This window comes from Heterodontus francisci, chromosome 3 (assembly GCF_036365525.1).
Source record: "Heterodontus francisci isolate sHetFra1 chromosome 3, sHetFra1.hap1, whole genome shotgun sequence".
Lineage (NCBI taxonomy): Eukaryota > Metazoa > Chordata > Chondrichthyes > Heterodontiformes > Heterodontidae > Heterodontus > Heterodontus francisci.
In genome coordinates this window covers 70,669,384-70,696,310 of record NC_090373.1, presented here as the reverse complement: position 1 = coordinate 70,696,310, position 26,927 = coordinate 70,669,384, and the positions used below count along the sequence as shown (strand labels likewise).

The 26,927-nt window shown below is 42.5% G+C and overlaps 1 protein-coding gene across 3 annotated transcripts in view; it reads left to right on the top strand.

Annotated features, from left to right (window-relative positions):
- LOC137357118 (kelch-like protein 29) overlaps positions 1-26,927 on the top strand; it is a 544,808-nt gene that overhangs the window by 477,780 nt on the left and 40,101 nt on the right. For all 3 annotated transcript variants that reach the window (XM_068023180.1, XM_068023165.1, XM_068023173.1), the window contains 2 exons: positions 19,537-19,730; positions 24,371-24,515. In XM_068023180.1, coding sequence (XP_067879281.1) covers positions 19,537-19,730; positions 24,371-24,515 — 339 coding nt within the window. The remainder of the gene's footprint in view (positions 1-19,536; positions 19,731-24,370; positions 24,516-26,927) is intronic.

The following is a 26,927-nucleotide window of genomic DNA, read 5'->3' as shown; positions in this document are numbered from 1 at the left end:
GTAGCTTCACTATGTGCTGTTGTCCCTTGAAACCATTTCACGATGAAATTCTAAACACCTACTAAATGCATAGGAGGAAGATAACTCTGCTAATATACTGCATTAAGTTGTACTGTATTCTTCTGGAAAAGCATAAATATGGACTGCAAGTATAATCTATGCAAACTATGGAGACACTTCAGTTACCTGATCTCTCTCCACTGAGGAGCCAGGGCTCTGTGAAACACAGACACAAACACAAATTTCACATGTGCACACATGTACAGCATAATACACCTCTTGCCAATTGGGTTCAGTGATTTGCCAGAATGTCAATGCCTGCTTGCACAGAAGATGCAAGGACTCTGCTCTTCAGAGACAGATTGGAGAGACTAGAGTTGAGCCTTGATCACCACCAGAATCAGAAACAACAGGTGACAATGGAGGGCAGGGAGCAAGTCTTCAAATTAAGAGTACTGAAGCAATGACAGGATATCAGCAATGCTGTTGGTGAGGTGGACAGTAGGATACACCAGAGATTTCTCAGGATAGAGAAAAGTATCTGTTGAGAATTATTAATTTCAGAGATAAATGCCTCCCTTTTTGGAATATATAATGTAATGACCCAACTATGTCTGCAATATGGACTGTTCATTGGACATGACAGCCGACCCGATGATTATTACAAATAGAATTGACTCAGATATATGGGCACATATGCCATAATTATACAGCGCTGTGACTCATGGCTAGCAAAGAATGAAAACTGTTCTAGGATCTGGGTGAGTTGATTTTGGTGATCGACTGTCAAGATCGGTACGTGGACATCAGAGAAAGACTGCAAACATCCATAAGTAGCATTTTTGTGGAGCTTAACTAATGCCCACCAGACTTTCCTTGGCTTGGTACCAATGACGAATCCTTAACAAAAATGTGTGCAGGACAACAGAATAAAGAATAGTGTAGAAAAAGCAGGTATTAGTTGGAGGAAAAAAGCAAAGCCGACTAGTATGGTGTTGGAATGCATGTGTGCTGATGCAATGAGTGTTACAAATTAGTTTGATGACCTGCAGGCACAAGTAGACGCATGGGGGTTATGATATGGTAGCTATAACAGAGACTTGGCTTAAACATGGGCAGGAATGGGAACTAAACATTCCTGGCTACAATGTATTCAGAAGGGTTAGGGAAGGCAAAAAGAGAGGTGATGGTTGTACTGGGAAAATAGAGAAAGGAGATTTACGATAAATGTCAGGTACAGAATACAGTAGAAAACCAGGTAAAATGCAGAGAGTGCAAGGGAAAATTGAAAAGGAATATAAGAAGGGCAAATCGAGAATATGAGAAAAATCTAATGGTAACATAAAAGGAACCCAAAATCTGTTATAAACGTGTTCAAAAGTAAAAGGATAGTTAAAGGAATGATGGGGTCAATTAGGGACAAAGAAGGAAATCTTCTTGTGGAGGTTGAGGGCATGACTGAAGGACTGAATGAGTACTTTGCACCTATCTTCATAAAAGTAGAGGATGAAGTTAATGTTGCAGTAGAGGTATTAGATATGACAAAAATAGATAGAAAGGAGATACTTAATAGGTTGGCATCACTCAAAGTTAATGCATCTATGATCCAGATGGGATGCATCGTAGGTTGCTGAGAGAAGCTAGGGTGGAGATAGAGTCTGACCACAATCTTGCAATCCTTCTTGGATGTGGGAGTAGTGCGAGAGAACTAGAGGATGGCCCTGTTCAAAAAAGGAACGATGTTTAAACCCGGTAACTATAGGCCAATCAGTCTATTGTCAGTGGTAGCCATTGTCAAGGACAAAATTAAAATTCACTTGGAGAAGCATAGGTTAATAAAGGAGAGTCAGTATGGCTTTGTTGAAAACAAGTCATGTTATGATTAATCTAATCGAGTTCGTTGAAGTAACAGAGAAGGTTGATGAAGATAGTGCAGTATATGTTATGGATAGGAACTTCCAAAAGGCGCATTTGATAAAGTACCATATAACAGACTTATTCAGACTATGGAAGCACATGGGATTAAAGGGACAGTGGTAACTTGGGATGTAATTAGGTCAGGGATAAGAGTCAGAGAATAATGGTGTATGCCTATTTTTCTGATTGGAGAGAGGTATGTAGTGGGGTCCCTCAGGGATTGGCATTAGGACTGTTTCTTTTCTTGTTATACATAAATAACAACAACTTACATTTATATAGCATCTTTAATGTAGTAAACTGTCTCAAGGTGCTTCACAGGAGCATTATCAAACAAAATTTGACACTGAGCCCCATAAGGAGATATTAGAGCAGACTGCCAAAAGCTTGGTTAAGAAAGGCTTAAAGGAGGAAAGAGAAGGGGAGAGGTTAGTACAGGGACTTACAGAGCTTAGGGCCTTGGCAGCTGACTGCATAAATGCCAATGGTGGAGCGGTTAAAATTGGAATGCTTAAGAGGCCAGAATTGGAGGAGGGCTGGAGGAGATTACAGAGATGGGAAGAGATCCAGTCATAGAGGGATTTGGAAACGAGGATGAGAATGTAAAAACTGAGGCATTGTCAGGAAGCAATATAGGTCAATGAGCATGATAGGTGAACAGGACTTGGTGCAATTTAGGACATAGGCAGCAGAGTTTCAGATGATCTCAAGTTTACAGAGGGTAAAATGTGGGAGACAGACTAGGAATGCATTGCAATAGTCAAGTCTAAAGGTACCAAAGGTATGGATGAGGGTTTCAACAGCAGATGACCTATGGCAGGGCAGAATTGGGCGATGTTACGGAGGTGAAAATAGGCAGTCTTAGTGATGGCTTAGATATGTGATTGAAAGCTTATAATGGTGTCAAATGTGATACCAAGGTTGTGAAGAGTCTGATTCACCTTCAGACTGTTGCCAGGGATAGCCTTGTATGCTATGGCATTTCAAGTGTTCATCTAAATACTTATTAAATGTGGTGAGGGTTCCTGCCTCTACCACCCCTTCACGCAGTGTGTTCCAGATTCTAACCACCCTCTGGGTGAAAAAAGTTTTCCTCAAATCCCTTCTAAACCTCCTGCCCGTTACCTTATATCTATGCCCCCTGGTTATTGACACCTCTGCCAAGGGAAAAAAGTTTCTTCCTATCTATCCCCCTCATAATTTTATATACCTCAATCAAGTCCCACCACAGCCTTCTCTGTTCCAAGGAAAACAACCCTAGCCTGTTCAGTCTCTCTTCATAGCTGAAATGCTCCAGCCCAGGCAACATCCTGGTGAATCTCCTCTGCACCCTGTCCAGTGCAATCACATCCTTCCTATAGCGTGGCGACCGGAACTGTACACAGTACTGCAGCCGTGAGAAGGTTGAGAAGGATCAGAAGGAATAGATTATCATGGTCACAGTCACAAAGAATGTCATTTGTGATTTTTGAAGGCTGTTTCTGTGCTGTAGCAGGGATGGAAACCGGATTGGAGTTTTCACCTGAACTTGGATATAAGGAGTACAGTTTTGAAGTTTGCGGATGATGCAACATAGCAAATAGTGAGGAGGATAGTAGACTTCAGAAGGACACAGGCAAACTGGTGAAATGGGCAGCCACTTGGCAGATGCAATTTAATGATTTAAGTGTGAAGTGATACATTTTGAGAGGTACAACGTGGAGAGGCATTACATTCTAAAAGGTACTAATTTGACAGCAGAGGGAAGATGCAAGGGCAGAAGGACCTGGGGGTGAATATTCATAAATCTTGGAAGGTGGTAGGGCAAGTTGATAAAGCGATTAAGAAAGTATATGGGATACTTTGCTGTTTAAAAAGGGCGTTAAATACAAAAGCAAGGAAGATGTGCTAAAAGAAAAACAAGAAATGCTGGAAATACTCAGCAGGTCTGGCAGTATCTGTGGAGAGAGAAGCAGAGTTAACGTTTCAGGTCAGTGACCCTTCTTCAGAACTCTGGTTTCAGAACCTTGGTCACTGACAACTCTGCTTCTCTCTCCACAGATGCTGCCAGACCTGCTGAGTATTTCCAGCATTTCTTGTTTTCATTTCAGATTTCCAGCATCCGCAGTATTTTGCTTTTATTGAAGATGTGCTAAACCTTTACAAATCACTAATTTTGACTTAGCTGGAGTATTATATATAAATGTTGGGCACCATTCTTTAGGAATAAGTTAAAACCTTGAGAAGGTTTACCAGGTATGAGGGACTTCAGTTATGTGGAGAGATTGGAGAAACTAGAAATATTCTCCTTAGAGCAAAAAAGGTTAATCAGGTGACCTAACAGAGCTATTCAAAATGATGAGGGGTTTTGATGGAGCAAGTAGGGAGAAACTGTTTCCTCTGGCAAGTCAGTTGGTAATCAGATGTTATAGATTTAAAATAATTCGCAAAAGAACTAGCTGGAAAAAGAGGAGAATTTTTTTCTCACACAGGGTTGTTAATGCACTGCCAGAGAGTGTGGTGCAGGCATGTTCAATCGAGGCATTCAAAAGGGAATTAGACGGTTATCTAAAAAGGAAGAATTGCAGGGTTATGGGGAGAAGGCAGGAAAATGGCATTAGGTGAATCGCTCATTCGGAGAGCTGGCGCAGACACGATGGGCCAAATGACCTCCTTCTGCATTGTAACAATTCTGTGATTCTGTGAAGATCTGGAATGTACTACCTGAGAGGGTGGTGGAATCAGATTTCATTAGAACTTTCAAAAGACAATTGGACGTATACTAATTTGCATGTTTGTGGGTAAAGAGCTGGGGTGTGGGGCTACATTGGATGGATACAATGGGCTGAATGGCCGCCTTCTGTGCTATAAGATTCTGTGACACTATGGCATTGACTGTCAACTCAGGAATCTGTCTGATACCTAGCAGATCTATCTAGGTACACATCTTCAGAAGGCCTAGTTAAAAGAAAGACTCCCATTTTGGCAACCAAATGGATGAAATTACTGTCCGTGAGGTTTGCAGCTAATGCTTTATACAAACTCATCTGGGCCCTATTTTAATATATACATTAAGCCAATTACTTTAGATAGTTTAATGAATTAATTCAACAAGTACACAATACTACCGAGTAATTTCACTGCACACAAGGATGATACCCCTACATCAAGGATTGTGACTTTCCTTTTCTGTCTCTTTCTCTCTCTCTTAATCCAATCTTTCTTTCCCTCTCTTTCTATAGCTGATTTGATGTTGAATTCACCACTTTCATTCACCTTCCTTCTCAGTCCTTCCTCTGTTTATTTCTCAATCCTTTAATCTCATTGGTTAAGAGATACCCTTTTTGTACCATTGCTCACCACAGTTGTAGACGCCCTGTCACCCTCCCTAAGCCATTATCAGCTCGGACTTCCAGCAATTTTGTGGGCAAATGGTTTTCTAACCTAAACGTCCATTTGTAAATGTAACTAATGGAATATGCCGCAAGATGCCTGTCCATAAAAATTTGGGCCCAGTAGTTTTTCAGTTCTACAGATGAACTATGCAATATGTTCATTGAAAAGGGAATGAATAATCCAGTCTTTGACCTGGATAGAGACACGCTTACAGGGCCTAGCTGACATGATGTAGTCAAATATCAGATTAATTAATAATTTACTTCTGTTAAGAGCACACAGTTATTGGTTTTTCTGTAGTATGCTGGCCTGAGTGGTCTAGTGCTTGATGGACCATTTTCCTGACACAAGAAGTATATTGGTGTTTTTCAAGGCCCTGTCTGCTCTCTCAGGCAGACATAAAAGATTCCGCAGTGATCACCATTTCAAAGAAGAGCAGAGTAGTTGTCCCTGGCCAATATTTATCTCTCAACTAACATCACTTTAAAAAAACATTTCTGGCCATCATCTTATTGCTGTTTGTGGGACCTTGCTGTGCACAAGTTGGCTGCCACATTTTGTGCATTGCAACAGTGACTACACTTCACGTGTATTCATTGACTGTAAAGCACTTTGTGAAAAGCAGTATATAAATGCAAATTTTTCATTTCTTCTTTCTTGGACTCCAAAGTTCCAACAAATACTCAGAAAAGGGCAAGAATCCTTCTCAGAAAATCTAACCATCTATTGAGCTCATAGTCACATATGAACGTAAGAAATAGGAGCAGGAGTAGACCATACAGTCCATCAAGCCTGCTGCGCCATTCTATATGATCATGGCTGATCCTGGGCTTCAGCTCCACTTTCCCGCCGCTCCCCGTATCCTTGATTCCCTTAGAGACCAAAAACCTATTTCAGCCTTAAATATATTCAACGTTAGAGCATCCACTACCTCTGGGGTAGAGAATTCCAAAGATTCACAACCCTTTGAGTGAGTTGCGTCACGATATTTTAACGTACAATTGTAAAAGCAGATTCATCTTTCATGCCTCACTAGATTCCTGCCTCGGAACAGCATTACTTTTGGCTTTAATGGAGAGAATGGATGAGCTCCATGCTCTAGTGGTACAGGCATCTTACCCAACACCATAACAATAAGTTTCTGTGCTCTGTTCTGTAGCCAAGATGCCCAACAAAATTTATGTACACACATTACTGCCTAACAGCCTGTGAAGAAAGATATGCAGTTTGTTGAGAGGTACTTATGCTATGTGAGTCTAATCTACATTTCATACAGCACCTAAAGATTTGTTTTTCAAGGATCAGAACAGTTTGCATTAAGAGATGACATGGATAACATTTAAACTATTTAAATAGCCATGAATAGTGCAAGTTATTTGAAGCTTTGCATTATTCTTTTTTCTGAAATTTTGACATTGATTTCACAAAACCTGAAGAAAGGTCATCGACCTGAAACTTAAAACTTGATTTCGCGCTCCACAAATGCTGGATAGTCTGCTTAGCGTTTTCCAGCATTTTCTTTTTATTTCAGATTTCCAGCATCTGCAGTATTTTACTGTAGATTGACATTAATAAGTTGTGGATTGTATCATTGTGAGAATGAATTGTTTATTTAAGGTGGTAATTTCAGATGGATTGTTTTGTTTTTTCAGTGATGTTAGCATGCGAATGTGACAGGAATCCAATTACATGTGAACAATGAACTGCTGAACAGCTCTGTGATGCACTTTTTAAAAAGTAGCGGTCATGGTACAGACTGGCGGTTGCTGCTGAACCATTGGTTTTCCATTGTGTCTTCTATTTACCACGTTAGCCACCTTAAAACATGCACCACTATAACTAAATTAGTTTAAGGTCATTTTGAGATCTAATTAAGACATTGACCACGGGGGTGTGCAGTGAATAAACCATGGATGAAATTTTACATTGCAAATTCAGCAATTCACATATCAGAACAAATTTGGCAGCTTTCCAAATAGCTTCTGAGAATACACTGCTGAGCTAATAGATAGTGTGCGAGTAATGAGTCCAGTATTTGCAAAATAATAAACACACGACATATCCATCAATCTTCTTAAAAACTGCAATATGGTATTTTTTTTTTGCTATTGATGTACTCTGCATATGACAATACAAATATACTAATGGTATCATTTTCTCATCTATTTTATCGATCCATCCAATGTATTTCTTGTGTCAGTAGTTTCTAAAAGTGCATCTATATAGCAATCTACAGCACCAATTTCAAACCACAAAAATGCCTCTCATATTCTCCAAAAAATCACATTCAGTGTAGCCTTCATGACAGTCAGCATTCAACTAAAATCTCTTATTCAAAATCATGTAATGTGTCAGAATCCAGCGCTTATGTTCCTAAAGGAGGAATATCCCGTCTGGAAATTCTGCAGGGGGTTCTCTCGATCTCCCAGCATTAACTGCAGTGGAGGAAAAGTGTAACCCCTGTAGAAATGGAGTAAATAGCTAAAAATTGCAACTTCTACACAGCTTCTGCCAATATTCCACCAAAGTTACGGCTAGAGATTGGGAAAAACCTGCAGAAATTGCAAGCAACGGTATGTAACCTTGGATTATATTATAAACAGCACAACATTTCATGTGCATACCAGTCTGAGTCCACAGTTTAGCCTCACCAGTTTGAAACTTCTGACTGGATGCACTTCCTTGCCACCCAATTCCACTAGGCATGCCACCCAGCCCCAGCCCCAGGTACCCAAGCAAACCGTAAATAAAATGGATTCTAATACATATTGGAATAATTATTATACAGACTACATTTCTTATGCTTATTGCAACTTATTTATGCTGGTGCTACTGTTTACTTTGGAAATGATCACATTTTTAATTCTTAATGTCATCATGAGGTTAAATAGAGAGTTCCTTAAATAGATGGGTTTAGATTGCAGTTTCAAATTCTTACTGCTTGCCCTTGGTCAGATATAGATTTTAGATTTAGATTTAGAGATACAGCACTGAAACAGGTCCTTCGGCCCACCGAGTCTGTGCTGACCATTAACCACCCATTTATACTAATCCTACACTAATCCCATATTCCTACCACATCCCCACCTGTCCCTATATTCCCCTACCACCTACCTATATTAGGGGCAATTTATAATGGCCAATTTACCTATCAACCTGCAAGTCTTTTTGGCTGTGGGAGGAAACCGGAGCACCCGGAGAAAACCCACGCAGACACAGGGAGAACTTGCAAACTCCACACAGGCAGTACCCAGAATTGAACCCAGGTCGCTGGAGCTGTGAGGCTGCGGTGCTAACCACTGCGCCATCACTGCTAACCATCAGTGCCAGACAATCTCAGGACCTCAGGCATATGGATCTTTTCCTGTTTGAGCCGAGAGAATGAATGTTGGCAAGCTATTTGAACACACAGAACATCACATCCAAGGCCAATTCTACCCAGCAGAACAGTTGATTTTCAAAATGCTGATCCTCTTATGCTAATTTTTTTTTGAAGCAGCAGGGTTGGCACTCAGAAAACCATCAGACCCTGTATTCCTAACAGCAAGTGAGCCTGGTGTGCCGTGCTTAAATTACTACTTTGCTAAATGAGTAATTCAGGTATTACTGACAAAAAGTAAAATTGAAGCATGGAACTATTATTTGGAGATATTCTCAGATACTATGTCAAGTTTTTATTCTGTCTGTTTATCTCCCATGACTCCCAAACACAAAGGACGTCACTGAGCTATATGTGTGTGTCTGTGTCTGTCTGTCTGTCTTTATTTATGTCTGTCATTTCTCACACATTTCCATCTTTGGGTTTCAGGTGCTACTGTATTCCCTCCTTGCACAGGGTTTAGGCCTTGCGATGTTTCCTCCCAACTTAATCTCATGCCCTGGATAGGACCATGCCCCTACTGTTCTTCATCACCTACTGTGTTCCTGGACACACTAGTACTGGCCAGGGCCTTCTAATCTAAGCCTGAGTCTTGATTTTGTCTGTCTGTCATGTATGTTACAGCAGCTGCTAGATAGCCTCGCCCTCTAAGCCTCTTCCTCTTCCTCCAAACCCCGTAACCACCTCCACCACAGTACATGATCTTGTTGTATGTCTTGGGGCTGTATTTTTAGCCTCAGCCAGGGCGGGAATGAAGACGGGCGTGGAATTTTTCACTGCTGATCAGTGTGCTAGTTTCCTGACTCTATCCGTCCCCAGACCATTTTCCTGGGATTTTCCAGTCGGCCTCCAGGTCCACGCAGGTGGCGAGGTGGGAGTGGGGGGGGGGGTTGCAGTGCAGCTGCCTAGAGCCAGGAGGCCAGCACTCCAGGCAGGCTTAGAGACCGTCCCTGCCTCATTTGTTCAGCAGCAGCCGCAGGCCACCCTGTGGAAATGCTCCCCTCTTGGTTGCAAAAAGACTTTTTAAAAACTTTTTAAGTTTGAAAAAGTTGGAGAGAGTGTGCCTCCATTTTTGGGCACCCTTTCCCTCACTTGCCTCCCAGGGCATTCTGCTGCCTCTTTCAAGTTGGGGGGCCTCTCATTGGCCCTCCAGTTTCGAGAGCCCACCTACCATCCCTAATTGGATGGCAAGCCCATCCTCTGGTCATTAATTGGCCAATTTGTGGAAAATCACAGCTGAGTGACTGTTCCCACACAGTCTGAGTTTTTGACCTCCATTTGAGCCTGATGGCGGGGTCCTGAAGCCCGCAGGAAAATCCTGACCCTGGACTTTATGGATGGTAAAAGATACAAATTCAGGAAATCAATAAAAGAACATGTGTAAGAAACAGAACGAGATTAGGAGAAACACAACAAAGGTACAGGGAAGATAATGAGAGAAAGTATACGAGAGCCATACAGAAAGAGAGAAATAATTAAAGACAACCAAGGACAGAGAGGGAAACAGAAATAGTTACAGGCAGACTGATATGATTTTTACTTTTATATTTTCTGTTAGCAACACCACATAAGATCAAGTATAGTTTAACTAAAAATCTTAATTGACCTTCATATATTGCTGGTTCTTGCATTACAGTATGTCATGGCAGTTTCTAAGTCATTCTATGTTGACAATGGCTGTAATTTTGTTGATAATATAACTTGTGTCTGTGTTTGTTCGAAACACCAAATTTATGGCTGTTAAAGTGTACCATTGACACATTGCTATGGCAAAGCACTGAACTGCAGGAACGAAGTGGATATTGGTCATATTGCTCATACATGGAACATAAGCTTTTCGCATTTATCCTATGATGTTGCTTACAACTGAACTGAAACATAATAGTTAGTCATTATAATTTTTAAACAAAGGGTCAACAATAATAAATGATGTCTTGGAAACCAACTAGCCAGCCTAAAATTGGACCTTTCTGGATTAATTAATCAGTGTCCTGTCGTGTTGCACCTGGGAAGTGAAGACCAAGGGGAGAATTTTATGAATAATAAAAGCAAAATACTGCGGATGCTGGAAATTTTATGAAGTCTGCCACAACGGATTTGGTGGTGTATGGGCTGATATAATTAGGTGGAAGGTTTTTTTTGGATTCCCAACGGTGGGATATTTTAGAGGAATTGAGTTGGCAGTGGGTTTGCAGGGTTCCACCAGTGCAGTGGCGGATTGCAGCTTTGCATTGATTTAAATAACATGAATACTCATTACCATACACATAGTTACGATTTAGTCCTACCTGCCAGATAAAGTGAACGGTGAGCAATATTCCCTTGCCACCCAGTTCACGAATGTTTCAACATGGCATGCAACAGTCAGATTTGTGCAGTTGAGTCTCAGGTCTGTGCTGTTCTCTCTTTAACTCATCCGCTAAACTAACGCCAGCATTGGAATGGATGTTTGCCTCCAGGCCAGCATTGCGATGGATGTTTACCTCCACACCACCTTTGGAATAGATGTTTGCCTCCAGGCTCGGCACCAACAAGGGTGAATCATTTCAGGGAATGGCAGCAACAGTATTGGTGGGGGCTACATGGAGGAACAGGGCAGGGTAGTCAGGGAAGGAAGGGTGGGGCTGATCGGGTGCATTGAGGAGTAGCGGAGGGTGGAATAGAGCGTCCAGGCTGTTGATGTTGATGATGAAGTTGCATTTTATTGGCTTTGGGGTGGTGGGTGGATTAGATCAGTACTGTGTGAAGATATTTGGCAGGGGCCTTAAGGGAGGGATGAATGCTGTTGATGTCGGGGAGCTGTGGGGCAAATTGAAGGTACTGGCTAGCAGAGAGAACGATCGCAGTCAATGGGGGAAAATAGATTCTGTAGGGAGGAAGGTCAAGGCTAATGGATGGGTATTTGTCAGCTTCATAGGGAGGGGAACGGGACTCTGCAACAATGGTCAGTTCAATGTGAGTTGGCATGTCGATAGTAACAGGAGTAGGAACAGGAGGGAGGGATGGTATGAATACATTGATGATTACCTGTGCACGGTAATGGGGTGAGGTCTATGGTAACGGAGGGAACGTAACGGTAACATTGGGTGGGTCATGGGTGATTGGTTCAAGCTGGAAGGTTGCAGGAGGAGATTGGAAGGTGTGGAGACTTGCTCTGAATTCCACGTGCAACATTTTCTCCAATGATAATAGGAACCACGTGGACACTCAAGGATTGCAAGGATAGTGGGAGGAGGCAAACGACAGTGGGTGTGTCTTATGCCCGGCTGCAATTTGAAGGCAAATATAAGGGAGCTGTTCATTGCCTTGATTTTTCAGCTCACTAGCAATGGAGGGCTGAATCACCATGCTCTGCTTATTTATTCTTCAGAAAAGCTGCAGTAACATGGGTCTCATACACTCAATTTGTCTAGTACTGCAGGAAGAAATACAAGAGAGAGACTAGGAGAGCTCTTTTCCCTCACTCATGATGCCTGAGCGCCAGCAACAGACAGAACAGGAAGGTGAGGATGCTCTGAATTATAACAACCAGGAGCGGACTTTTTGGAGATGGGGACTGGCATGTCATTGCATCCTCAGGACAAGGACAAATTACCTTCAAATGTCAGAGAGGCAATGCCAGAGATGCCAAAAGATGTCACATGAAATGGTCACTGAAATTTGTAGGATCTTGCAGCATGACCTGCAGCCGTTCGGCTTCAGTGGGAATCCCATGCCAGTTGCACACAAGGTGACAGCTGCACTCAATTTTTTCTCCAGCGGCTCCTTCCAGGGATCCACAGGCGACATATGTGGCATCTCGCAGTGTGCGACCCACAGGTGCATCAGAGAGGTGAACAATGCCCTTTTTCGACATGCCAATGATTTCATCTACTTACCTGTAGATGAGGAGAGCCAGGCAGCCTTCGGCACCATCGATGGGTTCCCTAGAGTACAAGGGGTGATCGACTGCACACATGTGGCCATTGGAGCTCCCTGAAACCAGCCTGCTGTTTTTTTCAATCGCATCGGCATCCACTCTTTAAACATACAGCTGGTTTGTGACCACAGGAGAAGATTCATGCATGTTTGTGCACATTTCCCAGGGAGCTGTCATGACTGCTACATTTTGAGGAACTCCCAACAGCCAACAGTTTTCGAGAAACCAGCCGAAGTGGACAGATGGATCCTGGGTGACTAGGGTTACCCACTTTGTACATAGTTGATGACACCAGTATGTCATCCTCAAAGTGCTACTGAAGAGAGGTACAAAGCTGCACACGCATCTAGCAGAGGCATCATTGAACACACCATTGACATGCTGAAAATGCGATTCCGTTGCCTTGACCGTTCTGGAGGGGCTGTTCGGTACACGCCACAGAGTGTGTCATAAATAATTGTTGTCTGCTGTGTCTTGCACAACCTTGCAAATAGACGCGGCAACATTCTGCGGGTGGAGGAACAGGAGGAACACCAGTCCTCCTCAGATGAGAATGACTATGAAGAGGGTGAGGAGGACAACAACAATGACAACGATGCTGTCATTGATATGAGAGCCATGGAGAGACATGTAAGGGACATTAGGGAGAACCTCATTTATACACGTTTCAGCCAACAATAAGCCACATCATCAAGGAATGTTGGGAGGAGAAACATAGCAATTCCCCACAGAAATTCCCTTTTACATGGCGTCTTATTTATCTCTGGAATCTTAATGAAGCATTTGGCACTTTGGCATTTGAAAGCATCCATGGGCTACGATGAATGTGACTATACACCACTGCAAGCAGTGTTAAGTTATGACTGTAGAAAATAAAAGTAAGGCATGACAGTATTGGGAAACGTTATTCATCATCAGTAGGAAAACAGCCATCATTGAAGATTGAACTTTCAAATTCCAATGTGATATGGACACTGGACATTTCCTGAGATGCTTTGCAAACATCATTGCTTTCCTGCCATAGGCCTCCAAAAAGCCTCTTTGTATCCATCTGTAACCAAGCAAGGCATTACTGAGAGTAGATCAAATTTTGCATGAAATAAAAATATTTAAATACACCTTTGCAATCGTGAAAATTTCTACATCACCCTTGCCACCTTCATGCTCAAAACTGTTTCAATTTTCTTTTTCTCCCACTGTCTAGTTGCTAGCCCGACATTAGCAGCTGAGGTGAGGCAGTCTGCTCAGTACACTGTCATGTTGCTGTGGATGACTGTGGCGGGCGTCCTCTGGAGGAGCGGGGCCTTGATGGCTCCATCCTACTGGGGTCTGCAGCACTGGTGCTTGAGTATCCCCCGTGTGCTCACCTGCTGGAGGTAAGGGAGTCAATGTCGGGGATGGGGGAGGACCGGACACCACTTACCCTGGGGGTGTCCTGAGAGGAAGGCTCCGGCGCAGCTGGTGCGTGCTCCTCCTCCTTCTGTGTGCATGATGGCACCTGCCTGTCTGCAAGGGGAAGGAGTACTGGGAGGGAGGTCCAAGTTCCTTGTCCCCCTCTCGCTTAGACTCTGCTGCACGGAGCCAACGGCAATAGCGATGGAGTGCAGGTCAGATCGCATACGGCTCAAATGATCAACCAGACTCGTCACGGAGCTCGCAAGACTCTCGACTGGGAAGCCATAAGCTTAAATACCTGGGACATGGCTTGCATGGACTGCACTTGCAAAGCCACGCATGACCTCAGGCATCTCCAACATATTTTCCACATGGCTTTGCTGCACATCCAGCAGACTTGTTGTGGCAACAAACAGAGGATCATCATGAGTGCGGGACTGAGCAGAGGCCTGTTCCCCAGCAGTCCTCCGATTGTCAGGGGACCCAGCTGCACATGCTCCCTCAGCTTTGGGACGTGCCTGTGTCGTGCACACCAGCTTGTGATCCAGATTCTAATCTTAGACTCGCCGTGGACTGTGTGGATGTATCTGTGCTGGTGGAGGTGGAAGAAGAGGCAGGTGACGGTGCACCCTCTGGGGCATTGGCTGCTTCTTCCTCCTCCGAGAAGGATTCTTGGGCCACACGGTGTTCTGTTAGTCGAGTGCAAGCACCTGCAGTGGAGACACAAGTAGAGTCGATTTCAGCATCTGATTCACATGAGTTCAAACAATTTCTTCAGTTTCCACACATGGCTGCAAGAGCAGAGATGACACTACATCCTTACGCCTTGTGGCTCCTGCCTGCCATCTCCACTCACCCTGCTTCCCTCCTCTCTCTCAATCTCAGAGGCCTCCTCCTCAACCATGGTCAGTAGCCTGATATTAGGCACACTCACGCTGGTTGTGGCTTTGCTTATCCTGCAACAGACAGTGCAGATTTCATGACATGGCAAATGATGCTTCGCAACCATTACATACATGCATCAACATCACTCATTCTGCATTGGCTTTCAAATGACACATCCAATCACATAAACAATACCAATGTTTATCATTTAGTGAATGACACCAAGGCTGCACATGCATTCCACTGCATCCCTTGCGTACCCTCTGCCTTAAAGACACGGAGCCATGGAAAAAAAACAATGGAGCAGCTTTGCCAGAACCACTTACCCTCACTGATCTGAGAAGTTATTGATGCGGTTGTGGCACTTTACCCATGTTCTATGAGTGACCCCACAGTTTCAGACCTCCTTTCCTACTTCCATCCAGGCCGCCTTGGTGATGCGGGAGAGTCTTCTGACTCCATCTGCAGGGAAGAGGATCTCCCTGCTTTCCCTGATGGCCTGGAGAAGAACCTGCAGGGAGGCATCACTGAACCGTGGGGCAGGATGCTGCCTGCTGGCTGCCATGTCATTTACTTTGGCTGCAGATATAGTAAATGATATGAAGTTGGTGGTGACTTTCAAAAAATAAGTGAGGCAAAAACATTTTGATTTAAGTAAAAGCTTCAACTTAAGTTAGTCTGAACATACATGAAAGAAAGGCTGCTGCTCTTTCAGGCTGCAAGCACAGAATGTTTTACATCTGTGGCGATCATAGTGCTTGGGGCAATGACAGTGGGTTCCACCAATGAAAGGCCTCCCCCGCCACATGATCCCATGTGTTCCCTGTGCCCGTCACTGCATGGCTAATTTAAGTACAAAATTGCATGGGAAACAGGATTTGTAGTGGGAGCAGAAGTTACGGCAAATCCGGTCCGCGGTTGGGAACGCCCCGACGCTCATAAGATTCTATCCCAAGTGCCTTTAGTTGAAAGGGGGTTTATGAGAGGGGATAAATTAGACCAGTGTGTGCAGACATAATTGAGTTGTACAACAATAACAACTTGCATTCATATAGCTCCTTTAACATATTAAAACATCCCAAATTGCTTCACAGGAGTGTTATCAGACAAATTTGACATTGAGCCACATAAGGAGATAAATAGGACAGGTGGTCAAAAGCTTGGTCAAAGAGGTAAGTTTTAAGGGGTATCTTACAGGAGGAAAGAGAGGTTTAGGGAGGGATTTCCAGAGCTTAGGACTGAAATAATTGAAGGTACTGGCTCCAATGGAGGGACAAAGGAAATTGGAGATGCATGAAGCTAGAATTGGAGGAATGCAAAGTTTTCAGATGAATATAGGGCTGGAGGAAGTTACCCAAATAAAGAGGGGTGAGGCCATGGAGGGATTTGAATACAAAATGAGAATCTTAAATTTCAGGCGTTGGTGGACTGGAACCCATGGTAGGCCAGTAAACACAGAACTGATGGGCAATGTTCCTTCCAATTTGTTTTTTGTTGTGTATGGCTTGTATGTTTCAATGTGTGGTACCTTTTACATTTTTTTGTGGGTCAGGCACATGTGTTATCTTAAATGGGACAACATGAGAGCTGCCTGTGTGGTATCTTCCGAGTTGCTGCACATCTGCACATGTGCACACCTTACAGCGAACATTAGTGATGGGTGAACAGAACTTGGGCAAGTCAGCTAATAGGTAGCAAAGTTTTGGATGATCTGAAGTCTACGGTGGGTGAAAAATGGGCGTCCAGCCAGGAGAGCATCTGGAATAGTTGAACCTGGAGATAACAAAGCAAGGAAGATGGTTACGGCAGCAGATTGGCTGAAGCAAGAGTGGAGACTGACAATATTACAGAGGTGGAAGTCAGCGGTTATGGTGATGGAGCGGATATGGTGTAGGGTTGGAAGCTCAGCTCATGGTCAGATAGGACGTCAAGGTTACAAACAATCTGTTTCAGCCTCAGCAGTGGCCAGGGTGGGGATGGACTCTGTGGCGAGGGAATTGAGTTTGTGGCGGGGAACGAAGACAACGTCTTTGGTTTCCCAATCTTTCCAACATGTTATGCCCATATTTATTATATTATCTTGACAAACCTATGGCAATATGGGAAGCGAAGAAGTAGGAGTTTCTCTGCAGTGCAAACATAGAATCTCAGGGAAACAACCACCACTGGCAGGAAGATGTCATTACAGTGTCAGAAGTTTACATAGAACCATACAGCAAAGAACAAGGCTATTCAGGCCTATTATGCCTCTGCTGGCTCTTTGAAAGAGCTATCCAATTAATCCCACTCTTGTGCTCTTTTCCCATAGCCTTGCTATTTTAATTTCCTTTTCAAGTATGTATCCAATCCCCTTTAGTATTGAATCTGCTTTCTCCACCCTTTCAGGCAGTGCATTCCAGACCATAACTCATTGAGTGAAAAAGAAATTCTTATCTCACCACTGGTTCTTTTGCCAATGTGTTTCCTCAGGTTACCAACTCTCCTGTCAATGGGAACAGTTTCTCCTTATCTACACAAAACCCCCTTATAATTTTGAACAGGTCTATTAAATTTCCCCTTAACCTTAAGCCCAGCTTCTCTGGTCCCTCCACATAGATAGTTTCCAATATAAATGTGGACATGTTAATTTATAGTGGAAAAGGTTTTCACAGGAAATGAGATTTTTTAATATATTATAGATTGTGAGAAATAATAGCCACATGATCTAAATAAAAGTAGTAAAAGTATTAAGTGATGATTTTCTGGTAATGCATAGTATTAAGGCTCTCTTTGATTCAATGTTTTAACAAGATGGGCTCTACAACTTGTCAAAGGATCCCCAAAGTAGGGCAATTATACACCAATAGGTCAGGTTATACTAACAATGCCACTTAAAGGAATCTTGCTGCACTGTATTATATTATCTCAGTTATGCTAAACTTATATTCTAATGATGATAGTTATGCTGCAACTGCCAGACTGACACCAGGATAGTTCTGAATGCTCTACCAGCTGTTACATTGAGTTACGCTGCCCCACTCACATCAGTCTGCACAAGCAAAGCACAGCTTTACAAATGCACTGAAGTACACATGAATAGAGCTCTGTCAGAGGCTTCTGATTCCAGATGAAATTCTGTGAAGCAAAATATTGGATTGTCAGTTCAGCTGTCATTAAGAACATAAGAAATAGGAGGAGTAGATCATTGAGTCTGCTGTGCCATTCAACAAACAACTTTTCAGTGTCTACCCTCTCAAGCCCCTCTAACACATTAATCAGAAAAAAGGGGCTTGCATCTGTGACTTTATTCTATTTTAAGACTGCAGTTTCTCATCTCTAAAGACTTACTGCTAATTTTAGATAAAACTGATAAAGTATATACAGACCTGTGTAGAAGTGGAACAGAATGATTTTAGTCATTTGAGTTTTTCTGTATATTCATTCTATCGCTCTGCTTCTGACTGATCCAATACAGGGTGCTGTACTGAAAAGTTAGGCAGGCAATGAAGGAGAAATTCATTCATGTAGTGCCACTGCAGACTTCCCTTGATTCCCTGGGGACAGGCAGCATTGTTGGCTACTACCTGCGCGACCCATGCAGTTTTCTTCAATGATATCAGTGAAGAACACCATGTGGGCCACTACCTGCACAGCCCGCAATGCTGCCCGCCACCTGCGAAGTCTACAACAGCACTATGCAAATGAATTTCTCCCCCAATGTGTTCCCAGGCCTCTGCCAGTGCTGCTCTTCAACTGGCAGCTAAGAGAGTTTTCTCAAGTGATGTGGATTCTCATTTCTCAAGGAAAAGGGTCTTCCCTCTCCACTGCTTTCCCTCTCCTTATTGCATGTCTATAATTAGGAACCCCAAATGTGCAAATCTGATTACAGTCCAAAAACTATTCTTGGAAATACAGTGCATTGAAGCTGCCACACAGCAAGCACCACAATACTGTAATATTAACTTTTTAAATGGTGGCATTCCTGAGGGAGTTTAGTGGTGTAATGACAGACTGCAGGTTCGGCTTAATGATTCACCAGGCTGCAACTTCTTGGTCTTAACCAGGGCGTAGTAAAGGAGCCATGCAGAAACATGATACATTTCTAGAAGTGGGTTGGGGCGGGGGGCGAGGTGTGATGTGGAAAAGAAATTGAAGATAAATCAACCTGTACCATCCCACAGACCTTCTAATACAGCAACTGTTTTCCAATCAGGTGACAAGTTAAAACCTGGGGCCACACTGCTGAATACTGGGGTGAGGTGTTTGATGTCAGTATGGTTATGGTGATTTGCTAACTGTTAGTTCCACTAAAATACAGTCACATAAACGCAGAGCAGTATTGATAGGACTGGAGAGTATTCCATGTCCTAAACTGTCATTACGGCTAAAATGAATATACTGTAGCAAACAGCAAGCAAGGACAAAAAATGAGGCGAAGCAACACAGAACAACTGTAAAATCCTGCTGTGTAATGTGTTAATAAATACAATGTATTAACTTTATTCAGACCTTTAGGTTGTAATTGGCTCTTACAAGCACAGTTGTTCAATTGAATTGCTGTTCTTTGAGTGACAAAATTGATGTTATTTATTGTGCAATAGCTGAATACTTTCAGCATTTAGAGAAAAGTAGCTGTCAAATCACTGTGGGTAGTGGTTAATGATGCTTGAAAATTCTATTCTTCCAGGTATGACACAATTACCAATCAGTGGGAAACAGTGGCTCCTCTTCCTAAAGCTGTGCACTCTGCAGCTGCAACTGTATGCGGAGGCAAAATCTACGTGTTTGGTGGCGTGAATGAGGCAGGACGGGCAGCTGGTGTTTTACAGTCATATGTCCTTCAAACAAACACATGGACTTTCATTGAATCTCCTATGATAGGTAAAGTAGAAATCAACCCGAAAGGCACAGGTTCCCAATTATTGCTTGGCATAAGACGTGCTTGTAACAAGACGAGCAGTAGCTTTGTTTCCCTTAATAGACCTGCAGGATGCTTGTAACCTCTTCACTTGAATACATATCAAAGAAATTCTGAGTGGGTTCTTGCAGTTACCTGTCAGCATTAATACAGGAGATCAGTAAAACCCACACAGAATTTCAGAGCCAATTATCCCATCTTTCTGTTAAGTCAGTCCAGGAACTCAGGTTCAGAGAGATGTTCTATCTTTATGCTACCAGTTTTCATAAGAAATCATTATATAACTTGATTTAACATATGTAGCAAAGATAAATAGTTGAGAATAAATGTGCTAAAAACCTTAACATAGTAAATCAGTGTGAGATTTTGGGCAGCTGGTAGTTCTTGATCACAGACACCTTGACTTATTCCATTGTGTAAAACTTTTACATGTTTTACCAAAAGCAGCATTATCTAGAATTAGTGACAGGTGAGAATGGAACATATTCTTACATGTCCGAAAGCACTGAGCTGGACTAGGGCAGCCACTAGCTTTATAATAAGTGATAAGGAAGCAAGCCATAGTCTTTTATCAATGTTTCACATGAAGACCAATGAGAATTAGCTGGCTAATTATTATCCCTCATCATCCTGTTCAATCAAAAGTAGCGTTTCAGCCAAATGGATGTTGATTACCTGCTGTATCAGTGGAATACTAGGATAGAATTATACAAAAGAACTTCATTATTAAATATTCCACGATTATGATTAATGCACTATGGAAATAAGTTACTTCCTTTCTCTGAATGTTAATCAAGGTTTGTATTAATTTATTGATAGTGTGAATCTGAAGGCAGCTTGTAAAGTTGCGTTTGATTCCCCCTGTGATCAGGTCCTGATCTTGACTGGGCTCTAAGAAGGGGGAAGCACTGAGCAGGGGAAAGGCAGTTTTCCACAGGGACAGAGAGAAATTTGAAAGATGAAATGTTCAGGTCACACCCATGTTCATCTCCAAGTGGCTGGTCTCTGCTCAGCACCTGTCCATAGCAGCATGGCTGAGTGGGAAATCAGCAGAGTGGAAGACCACAGGTGTGAACTCACAATTTCACGGTTTTATGTGCTTCCTAATCAGGAAAAATAATAAGGATACAATAAATAAACCTTCAAAGTATAAATAACGTCTTCTGTAACTGTACTGACTGGATAGGTGTATTGGAGCTGCTAGGAAATACTATATTTGAATGTCAGAGTGTGATTTCATTGAAGGAAAAGAAAGATAAAAGAGGATGAAGAAGTTAATTCAGCATTTTTAAAAAATATTATCTTTGAGGGTGTATATCCATTTTGCATCCCTTCTCCCATTTTCTAGTTTTCCCTCATAGGTCACCTGTGAGTTATACATATTCCACAGCTATAAGGGCTCAAACATGTGTCCCTTTCCCCCATGGTGCTGTGTTTGTGATTCAATGTACTGTGTTTCCCACAGATAGATAGGGATAGATGGAATCAAACCACACATGAAATTCAGCTTTGTTTCATTTTGTCAGTATAGTTCTTAATATAAATATTGTAATGCACAGTGCAGTCTCTGAAGTCTCATGATATAGTGAATTTTTATTATTTATAGGATGAGAGGAGTGACTGCACTGATATTGTTCCTCAGTATCTCACCTAAATGTCTAATAGTGAGGTATTTATTATTTGCAAATGTCAAAAAATACTAGGTCCTTTAATTTTGTGTATTATTTATTATACTATATGATTGACTATCACTAAACTGCACGTGTTCCATCAGAATTATTACTGTATTGTTATGGTCGAGTGTGCAGGGGTTGAAGGGCTTCTCTCTTTTCCCTCTCCTTGTTAGACCACAACAGGTTTAATTCTTTCTTAAAGTGGATGTACTGGCCAATTCAGTAGGTGTTTGGTTCTTGTTATGATCATAGTAAGTAAGTAATCAATCAAACAGGTTTTCTTGAATTAATAAAGAAAGATGTTAACTATATTGTACCGAAACTGAACTTTTAAAAAAATAAACAACGTGCCAACTTTCATTCACACATTCACTCTGGAGGTTTCCACACACACAAATTGGTTACAGAGTGGGGAGAAGTAGATTGCTTGAGTTAGTGTCCATTTAAAAAGGAGTATATAGTCTGTGTCATTTGGTGATTCAGCTGTCTTCTAGCTGAGTTCGGTGGTCCTGAGGCTTTTAGTTTAAAGAGGTAGATGACTGGTTCGGTTGGTCTCTTGGAAACAGTGATGTGGGATGATTTCCTCCAATGGGGTTTCTGATTGAAGCCGGAGTATGCAAAGGTGGTCAGTCAACAAGCAGGATTTGAAAGCTTTCAAGCTGAAACGGAGAGAGAGAGAGAGAGACACTCCCACTTAGGGTCTGCTCATGTCAGAGTCCAGTTACTTCTCCTTTGCTGCAGAGAAAATACTAGCTTAAAACCACAGGTGGGGAGTGGCTTGTCACATGACAGTCACTCAGTCATTCAAGCATAGCAGTTAGCAGTACTTCTCTGCTTGCTGAGAGAAGAGGTAGTTCCTTTAAACTTCCTGGGTCTTGATTCTTGCTGGGGACTGAACAGACATTTCATGTCTCTCCTCACAGTCCTTTGCAATGTAGGATCTTCTTTGGGCCTCCTTATCTCGAGAGACAATGGATACGCGCCTGGAGGTGGTCAGTGGTTTGTGAAGCAGCGCCTGGAGTGGCTATAAAGGCCAATTCTGGAGTAGCAGGCTCTTCCACAGGTGCTGCAGAGAAATTTGTTTGTTGGGGCTGTTGCACAGTTGGCTCTCCCCTTGCGCCTCTGTCTTTTTTCCTGCCAACTACTAAGTCTCTTCGACTCGCCACAATTTAGCCCTGTCTTTATGGCTGCCCGCCAGCCATAATGTAGGATACAGTGTAGCAAACTAGGTGATCATGTTAAACTGAAAGGATGACTTTGCTGGTAGCTTGTCTTTTAAAAATGTTTATTTTTAAATATAAATTCAGATCGCCAGTAAGTGGATGAAAGGAAGTTATCATTCAGCAAAGCACATTGACATAACAGTATATTAAGGTGGATGTGCAGACAAGAACATGAAAGTATCAGAGGACCAATTTAATGATTAGTTGCTAATGGTGAGTCTCACTCACCAGCTGTGTACATTGTGAAATCACCAGTCAAAGGAAGAGGCTTTCAGATTTCTACTCCAATTTCACGGATCTCAGGATGCAAGCCCTGGACAGGACTGCCAATTTTCTTGGAGGGAAGTTCCCAAATTCCCGAGTCTCGCCTCGTACATATTTGTACTAAGGAAACAACAGTGATTAGAATGACTATCTCGGGCTAATTACTGATTTGGTTTTGCTGTAATCCAAGCTGGCTTGAAAATTTAAGTCCCCATTCTTTCTGGAGCATTGTATTATACTTTTTCCTCATTTCGTAATTAATGTCATCCCAATGTTACAATATGGATGAATTTTCTTGAGGCTTATCATGTTCCAGAGGGCCGATTTTACCTTGTCCTGACTGATACAAATGAGGCAATAATGCATAAAATATGGTGATGCTGTACTTACGGCTGTCGGTGCCTCTGTTGCAGCTGCTGCCATTTTTAAAGGAGCCTACCACTGGGCAAGCAAAGCACTTGCTTCAGGCAATAGGCTCCTTTTAATATGCAAATTGGGGTCCTATGACTTGCATTGAACCCTGCATGGCATTTTAGACAACAGAAAATTGGTGGCCTGTTTTACACCACCCCCCTCCCCATACAATTTTCTATCTTGGAAAAGAAAATTGGACAGGGGTATAAAATGGGCTGCCAATCTGTTATCGCCCATTTGCAGTACCGCTGAGGACTAATTGTAATTTTAATGGCAGGATCCCCAAAGACACATTGTACAGCGAGCTCGCCACTGGTATCAGACGCACCGGCCGTCCATGTCTCCGCTTTAAAGACGTCTGCAAACGCGACATGAAATCCTGTGACATTGATCACAAGTCGTGGGAGTCAGTTGCCAGCGTTCGCCAGAGCTGGTGGGCAGCCATAAAGACGGGGCTAAAATGTGGCGAGTCGAAGAGACTTAGCAGTTGGCAGGAAAAAAGACAGAGGCGCAAGGGGAGAGCCAACTGTGCAACAGCCCCAACAAACAAATTTCTCTGCAGCACCTGTGGAAGAGCCTGTCACTCTAGAATTGGCCTTTATAGCCACTCCAGGCGCTGCTTCACAAACCACTGACCATCTCCAGGCGCGTATCCATTGTCTCTCGAGATAAGGAGGCCAAAGAAAGAAAGAAATGTTCACTAACTTACAAGTTTGCTATTCATTACCAGCTTTCTATGAGAATTTGTTTGTCACAAATTTTGTTTTCACTGATTTCTTTCAATAAGCTTATTGGTCTCATCAGTTATTTTTGGTAGAAATATTTTTAATACAGCAGAAATTTCAAGATTTAAGCAGAAACATGTATCAAATACATTAGAAAGCAGAATACTAACTATTCTAGAAAGGTATTGTATTCATAATTTTTAGACCTACATTATTTTGAAATGAGCTATCTGAATGATTAAGATAATCATATGAGAAAATTCCACATGTAGTAAGTGTTGGATTTATTTTGTTCCGGCAACAGATAACAAGTACGCCCCAGCAGTCACACTCAATGGTTTCGTCTTTATTCTTGGAGGTGCCTATGCCAGAGCTACTACTATCTATGATCCTGATAAAGGCAATATCAAAGCAGGGCCGAACATGAATCACTCGAGGCAATTCTGCAGGTATGAATAATCAGACACAGCAGCCTTTTTACACTTAGCATAAGCAGATCAATTGGAAAAATAAAAATTTAGTTCTGTTGCCTTTAACATCTTTTGTTCTCAACACTTTAGCAGAAGTATTTGTAGTCAGCCACAGTGAAAGGTCTAGCTTTGGGCCAATTTAAATTCTGCACCACAATTAAACATTTACTTTAAGTTCAATTCAAAGAGAAATGGTTGGCACCTGATTGTTCAAGTAGTAAAGATTTTGTCCTGATTCAGACAACTTCTGAATCCCAGTGTCAACTCTCATCTGAACATTATTTGCCCTTGAATGCTTGATTTGCACTGATCCTCAGCAGGACTGAATAAATGGCCTACTTTATTGAACCGAAATACTCCATCCCAGGGGGAATAAAAGACCAATAAGTTCAGTTGCAACCTACAAATATCGATCTCCTGTCAAATTAACATGAGGGTGACTGGCAGTAGCCATGTGGATTTCATAAAGGCAATTTTCCAGGATTTAGTACCCAAATACCATCTGCACAGGAAAAGTGGGTGCTAATATATTGTCCCTATTTTACATCTTAATTTCCTGCAAGGCTTTTCAGGTGATGTCACTTGAAGAGGGTGCCCCAAAGTAAATTTGCATGCAAATAAGTATCGAACATGCGTATTCGGATTTCCTTCTCTTGCATGGGATGCAGTTCAGGGACAAACTGCTCCCCAAAGAAAACTGGCACTATAGCTTCCAAAGCAGCCATTTAGGTGTTATCTATCTTAAAGAGACAGACCGTTTCTGTTGTGAAAGATCTTCACTTTTCTTTGAAAAGCCAAAAGTAGCTTTTCAGTTTCAGAAATGGTAGAAAGTTAGAACTTATCTCACTCCTACATAGACACCATGAGCTTGATTTTCATTGCGAGGTCAGGAACCCAATGCCCGGATGGTTTCCAGGTTACCACCCCATACCGCATTTGCACCGCTGACGCGACACTATCTTCAAATGTAGATCACCTAATTGGGCTGGAGACGAGCTCGGCGCCCAGTTAGTGGCACCAAGCGCTGCCAGGAGGTCGGAACTGAGTGCTGAGTACAATCATCAAAGGCACACGACAGCCATGACTGGGCTTGTCGCTGCCTTACATAATAGAGGAGGCAGGAGATCAGAGGACCAGCAGTCTCTCAGTGCAGAGAAGTGATCAAACGGCTAACGAGAAGGTATTCTGACACAATAGCCCTTTTCACCAAACCATTTTCTTCACCATTAACATGACTTAATGGCTCCCCGCATTGCACCCGACAGCTGTAAAGTAACATGCACTAGACTGTTGGGGTTCGCCAGTCTGCAATTTCAAAATCACCTGGCCCTTCCCAGCCTGTTAACAGGCTTCTCAAAGAGCTCAATGGGTAGTGAATTGGATGCAAGTGGGTTCCCGGCCCTTTCTCTGCCCCTCCCCACCCTCACTTTGAAGATAGCAGCCTGTCCCGAAGACGTCAGGACATTGATATGCTATCCAGGAGCACTATTTTCAAAGCATACCTGTACCGATCTCACCCCCATGGGCGATTGAAAATCTCGGCCCATGTTTGGTGCAGTGGGTTTCCCTCTTTTTTGCAAGATGCTTTAAGCGACAAGCACAAGCTGTCTTGATAGCTGCTGAAGATATTTCATCTGTCCCTCTCCAGAGTTATCAGCAACTGCATCACTGATAAAGGGCAGGACTCCTCCTTCCACCTTTCTATAAATTGCTCCACCCCATATCCTATAAAAACAATCCACCCAATCAAACTTTCCTCCTAACCCTAAATCTGTGTATACATTCACATTTGTTTTTTCTGTGAATAATAGAAAAGTGATTGAGTTCCAACATTGACTTATCAACAGGGTGAATCCCTCTGACCCACTTTTTCCATGATGGTTATGTGGGTGCAATGTTACCAGTCCTAGTCCTGCTTGTAAGTGAACTCCCATTAACAGGAGATTGGGAGGTGGGACTAAACTACGTCTTGGGAACCTCATGTTGGGAATGAGATGGTCCTTGTGGCATTGCTCATGAGTAGTTTGGAATATGGTCTTTACATTTGTTACTTCTTTCTGATCTGATATTACAGCTGTGATTCTCATTAAGGTCCTGTAGTTATTCCTTGAATTTGTTTATCTGTTAGGATTGTTTGGGAACAGATAGCTTTTGGGAATCAATTTCAGACCTATGAAGCTGAGGTCAGATAAGTTTTAAGCGTGCAGTTTCATCACAAGATAAGTTACAGTGAAAAGGCCCTTCAGTCAATTTGATCACATCCTTCTAGAATACAAACCCTACTGTCTTCCCACTGCAGTTTTTACTGTCTACCCAAATTAGCAGCATTCTGACAATGCAGCACTGCACTGAAATGTGAACCCACAGCATTCTCACTTCAGGTCAGAAGGC